The sequence below is a fragment of the Abrus precatorius genome, unplaced genomic scaffold, assembly GCF_003935025.1.
Source record: "Abrus precatorius isolate BTA unplaced genomic scaffold, Abrus_2018 Scaffold6, whole genome shotgun sequence".
NCBI classification, from domain to species: domain Eukaryota; kingdom Viridiplantae; phylum Streptophyta; class Magnoliopsida; order Fabales; family Fabaceae; genus Abrus; species Abrus precatorius.
The window spans coordinates 10,214,599-10,220,484 of record NW_020874406.1 but is presented as its reverse complement, the minus strand read 5'-3'; the positions used below and the strand labels follow the sequence as shown (position 1 = coordinate 10,220,484).

The following is a 5,886-nucleotide window of genomic DNA, read 5'->3' as shown; positions in this document are numbered from 1 at the left end:
TTTGGAGAACTCACCCCTTCGTTTGTGTTGTTTCATATCGCTTTTCTTTTATTTATATAGATGGATAGGAACAAGGTAAAGGTGTGGATCCTTCCTTCCGAGGATGATATGTGGGTGTTCGACTCCGCGGCCTGACACGTGGTTGCACACGGGTCAAAATACACCTAATTACTATAGTACAAAATAAGCAACTAGGGTCGTTTCTCAAAGAATCAGAAGGACAAATTAATCTATTTAGAGAGTATATAAAACGGGGGGTTTGTTTATAAAAGAAACCAAAAAAGCACTTAATTATTATTAGAATGAAGAGTGAACAAAAATTGAAATTTCAATCCAAGAATTAAGAAGAAAAATGACTACTCTATCACCGGATTTTTAAGAGAGTACATCAACAAACAATTCGGTAATTAACAATGAATCCGAATGAAACCTCAATTCAAACTCAGCATTCACATGAAAACCTTCATGCATTCGATTAGCACATAATTAATTAAAATTCAGAAAACTCTAGAACCTAATTGAATTGTACCAATTTAATTTACCAATGCCGTTAATTGTAGTTTTTAAACCTGAAAATCCAATTCATGTTCCTTAAAACTTAATTACATACATCAATTGAATAATACGTAATCAAACAGATGCATAATCATCAATCCAAATGAATAACTTCAATTTGAAAATATAATTAGCAAAAGGAGAAAATAAGGAAGAGATGAAACCAAAATTATTATTGAATTTATGCCAATGTGAGATCAATCCTCAAGAGTGTCACGTCCCTTTTAATCCTTGAATTAGATGGAAATCTAAGCCTCAATGGATGGAGGGAAACAATTCGTAAAGGGGAGAGAGAGCGAGAGAGAGAAGAGAAGAGCCAAAAAAATTAAATTCAAAATTCAAAATTTAAAATTCCGTTTGTCACTTTGTTCCATTTTTTTCGGCTATGAAAACGGCCTCTTTTTGGTTTGTGGCCTGAAGGACAATTGTAGCCTTGGATGTCAGCTTCAAAACGCCACTGGATTGGGCTCAATCAGATGTCTGTGGACTGAGATATGGCCCAAATACTGCACTTTACTCAGGATCCGCGACTGCAGCGTTCTGACTTTTTCCAGGCCCAGTTTCAGCTTCTTATCATCAAAATTGGTTTTTGACCTCTTCATAGGAATAACCTCTTCATAGGAATTATGCAACTTTCTCTTAGCTTTCTTACAAATCAAGAATCACAATGAAAGGAGTTCTACAACTCAAGATATGGTTCAGAAATCAAAACAGCATCAGAATTTGCCAAATACTGGAAAAATTAAATAAAGCCCAAATAAAATTCAAACATCATAAAATGATCCAACTCAACCAATTAGGCACAAAAGAGGATTAATGAGTTAGGAATTAGAGGAAATAATGTTATAAAAATTCAATTGATCAAATTCCCCCACACTTAGCTCTTGCATGTCCTCATGTAAGACACAATCAAGCAAATAAAAACATGTAACCTAAAAAATCATAAAATAATCAAAACAAATAAACAAATTCTCCAATGAATTCTTAGAAGTGCTGAACTTAGGGACATAAGATCAAATAAAGCATCAAGAGTTCTACAACAATCAAATATCCAACTCCCAACCTCTCAAAAATGCAAGCCAAGTAATATCATTCAAAGTGTATAGATCAAGTATGAAAGATCTCACAAGATGGTGTATACAACTCAACTCTCAAGTGTATGGTTCAAAGTGTTTCACTCAAGTCACCTCAAAAGACAATGCATTACCATAAGCTTGTTAATCTTCTACTTCTCCACTACTTACAATCATATGCAAACACAAATCAAGAGGACTTTATTCAATGGTTGTAATGGGGCTAAGGTAAGGGTAGGGAAATATGAGGATATGATAAGATACAGCCAAAGAGAATAGGAATAACATTGGTCCTTAGACAAATCAAGCCATAACATACATTTATTCTCCTTGGACTTCCTTTTCCCTTCATCAAAATTTTCCATTTTCTTTGTAATAATTTTTTTTATTATTATTTTTTTCTTCTTTTTCTTCATTTTTTCTTCTTCTTGCATTCTTTCCGAACCTCTACACTTGAAATGCAATAACATTAATGAAACCAATGCACTCCCTATTTCCTAAGGTTAGGTATAACATGGTTTTCCACTTAAAACTTATAATGTGCTAGAAGCCAAAGAATGGTCAATAAGGCTCAAAGGAGCTAAACAAAGGGCAAAATGCAAGGTAAGTTATATGGCCAAGTGGGTACAAATTTGAAAGAAATGCCTCTATCATGATCATAATTGCATATGAAAATTTTAGCCTCAAAGAAGAATCAAAACAAGTTCTAGAATGACAAAATCTAAGAGGGAAAACACACAAGAAAGAAAAGAATGACATGAATTTCAATCATCCAAAAATAAAGCTCAAAAGCTCGCAAAGGTAAAGTCTAACATATTCAATCATACAAATCAAAATCAATCACCCAATTCACATATATCAAGAGGAAGAAGTAAAAATAAAATCATGTAGGAACTCTATCCTCCTTAATAATTAATGCCTTAACTCAACAACTTCCAATTCAACAAAGGAAAACAAAACAAAAACAAAACAAAACAATGCTAAATAATAAAAACCTATTACTCTCCCCCCCCACACTTCAATTTTACATTGTCCTCAATGTAATGTATAATGGAAATGTAAGTAAAATATAGTAAGGAAAGGCAGAGGGGAACTCCCTAATCAAGCATAAGTGGCCGCTAGCAAGCGGACCTCCTCAATGGTCTCCAAGGGTGTGTCCTCATGAAAAGGCTTCAAGTGGTGGCCATTTACTGTGAATACTTTATCTGTTCCAGGCTCCAAAATCTGTACAACACCATATGGAAAAATCTTAGTTACTATATAGGGGCCAAGCCACCTAGAACGCAGCTTACCAGAAAAGAGCTTGAGGCGAGAGTTGTAGAGAAGCACTTTCTGGCCTATGGAGAATTCCTTCCATAGCAACATCTTATCATGAATGAGTTTTGTCTTTTCTTTGTACATGCGGGAGTTCTCATAGGCTTCCAACCGAATCTCCTCTAACTCCTGAAGTTGGAACTTCCTGTGAAGTCTGGACTGACTCATATCAAGGTTACAGTTCTTAACTGCCCAATATGCTTTGTGCTCAATTTCCACCGGAAGGTGGCATGCCTTGCCAAAGACAATTCTATAGGGGGACATCCTCAAAGGGGTCTTGTAGGCAGTGCAATAAGCCCATAGTGCATCTTTAAGCTTCTTTCTCCAATCCTTCCTGTTTGTCTGAACTGTTTTCTCTAAAATATGTTTCAGCTCCCTATTTGATACCTATGCCTGTCCATTAGTCTGCGGATGGTATAGAGTTGAAACCTTGTGAGTGACACCATATTTCCTTAGTAGGGCTGCCATGTTCCTATTACAAAAATGGCTTCTTTGATCACTGATGATTGCCCGGGGCACTCTGAACCTACAAAGAATGTGTGATTTGACAAAATCTACAACAACATGAGAGTCATCAGTTCGGGTGGCCTTGGCCTCCACCCACTTGGAGACATAATCAACAACCAACAAAATATAAACAAAACCAAATGAGACAGGAAATGGACCCATAAAATCAATACCCCAAACATCAAATATCTCACAAAACAATAATGGTTGTTGAGACATCTCATTTCTAAGGGAGATAGTACCTGTCTTCTGACATTGTTCACAATTCTTACAATAGGTGTAAGAATCTTGAAACAATGTGTGAAAAATCTTATGCAAGAGCATTATCATATCCCACAACAGAAAGATCATCATAAGAGTTATTTGCACAACCCACAGAATAATCAGAATGTGCACAATCAGTATTTTCCACTACTGCAAAATTTGAATTAGAATCTGTTCTAATAACTCCAAGATCAGCATGTAACTCCTCAGAAAAATTCTGTGCAAACTTTGAACCATATATGCATGCATTAAATTTGGCACAAACAGCACATAAATCATGAATTCCATCACAATCTGAACATTGAAAGTGATCTCTAATGCCTACAATTTCAGGAAACTCAGCACACAAATTCGCATGCATATCATCAACCAATGTATCAATGATATCTAAATGAAACACAGAATGCTCTTCTAGTGGATATCTCATGGCATCATGCAATTTAAAATGCACCTTGTTATCTCCAAATTCCATGGATAAAGTACCAGAGTGTACATCAATCTTAGTTTTAGCAGTTTTCAAAAATGGCCTACCTAAGATCAATGTTGGTTGATTAACATCATCCTCTATGTTTAATACATAAAACTCAGCAAGAAAAATAAGATCATTTACTCTTACCAACACGTCTTCTAAAACTCCTTCAGGGTGTGCTGTGCTTTGGTTGGCAAGTTGGATCACCACTTCCGTTGGCTTGAGCTTTCCAATGTGCAAAGATTGGTAGACTGATTTTGGCATCACATTAATTAAAGCTCCAAGGTCCAACATGGCTTGATTGAATTGCTCGCTTCCTATAATGCATGGAATGGTGAAAGTCCCAGGATCCTTGCATTTTGGAGGAATGCTTGGCTGAATGATGGCAGAAACATTTCTGCCCATGCTCACTTTTTCATTTCCCTTTAGCCTTCTTCTATGAGTGCACAAGTCCTTGAGAAACTTGGCATACTTTGGGATCTGTTTGATACCTTCTAGGAGTGGAATATTGACTTCAACTTTCCTAAAAGTTTCCATGATCTCCTTGTCCATTTCTACCTCTGCTATCTTCTTGTTTTGAGTCACTCTATTTGGAAAAGGCAGCGGAATGTTTGGTTCAGAATGGCTACTGTTTCTCTTGTTGGATGACTCTGGTTGTTCTTCAGCTGCATCTATCTCTACAGAAGTTGATTTTTCTGTTGCAGCATTTGGAACTTCAAGCTGCTTGCCACTTCTCAAAGTGATGGCGCTCACATTCCTTGGATTACTCACGGATTGGGAGGGAAGGTTGCCAAAACCTTGGGATTTCAGCTCATTTACTGTTGTAGCCAACTGACCAATATGTGTTTGTAGATTCTGGATGCTGGCTTCTGTTCTCTGCTGAAACTGGACACTGCTGGTTGCCATTTGCTTCACCAAATCTGCTAGGCTTGGTTCTGAGCTACTGCTTTGTGGTTGGTCTAATTTAGCTTGCTGTGAATACTGCTGCCTCATGTTTGGTTCTGCAGCATGGTGCCTGAACTGATATTGAGGTTGCTGTTGTTGTTGTTGGAACTGATTAGAATTACCATACCTCAGGTTCGGGTGATCTCTCCATCCGGGATTATATGTATTGGAAAAGGGGTCATAATTCCTTTGCTACTGTTGTTGTTGGAAAGGTTTTCTAGGAAAAATTCCAACAACTATTTCATTGGTTTCTTGCATCTATGGACATTGATCTGTTGCGTGACCTAGTACACAGCAAATTCCACAAATGCTTGCTGCTGCTGGAATGGACTGCTGAGGTTGCTGTGTCTGATCGAGTGCCAAATGCCTCACCAAAGTTGTCAACTCTTCTATTCTGTTCTCCATCCTTTGCTGGTTTGTATCAGAAGTTTTCACTTCATTCACTCCTCTTGTAGACACCATGGCTCGGGTACCAAATTGTTGCATTGGCAGCCATGTTTGCAATCAATTCACGAGCTGCAATGGGAGTTTTGTCTACCAAAGCCCCTCCAGAAGCAGCATCAACCATACTTCTGTCCATTAGCATGAGACCTTCGTAGAAATATTGAATGAGGAGTTGGTCGCTGATTTGATGGTGTGGACAGCTTGCACACAATTTCTTGAACCTCTCCCAATACTCATGCAGAGTCTCTCCAGCAATCTGCCTTATGCCACAAATTTCTTTCCTAATAGAAACAGCTCTTGAGGTAGGTAAGAACT

The 5,886-nt window shown here is 37.5% G+C and overlaps 1 protein-coding gene across 1 annotated transcript; it reads right to left on the bottom strand.

Annotated features, from left to right (window-relative positions):
• Nucleotides 1-3,759: 3,759 nt before the first annotated feature.
• LOC113870144 lies at nucleotides 3,760-5,175 on the bottom strand. Its single transcript, XM_027506744.1, has one exon. It carries the CDS (start codon nucleotides 5,173-5,175, stop codon nucleotides 3,760-3,762), a length of 1,416 nt encoding a protein of 471 aa, XP_027362545.1.
• Between the last annotated feature and the right edge of the window lie 711 nt (nucleotides 5,176-5,886).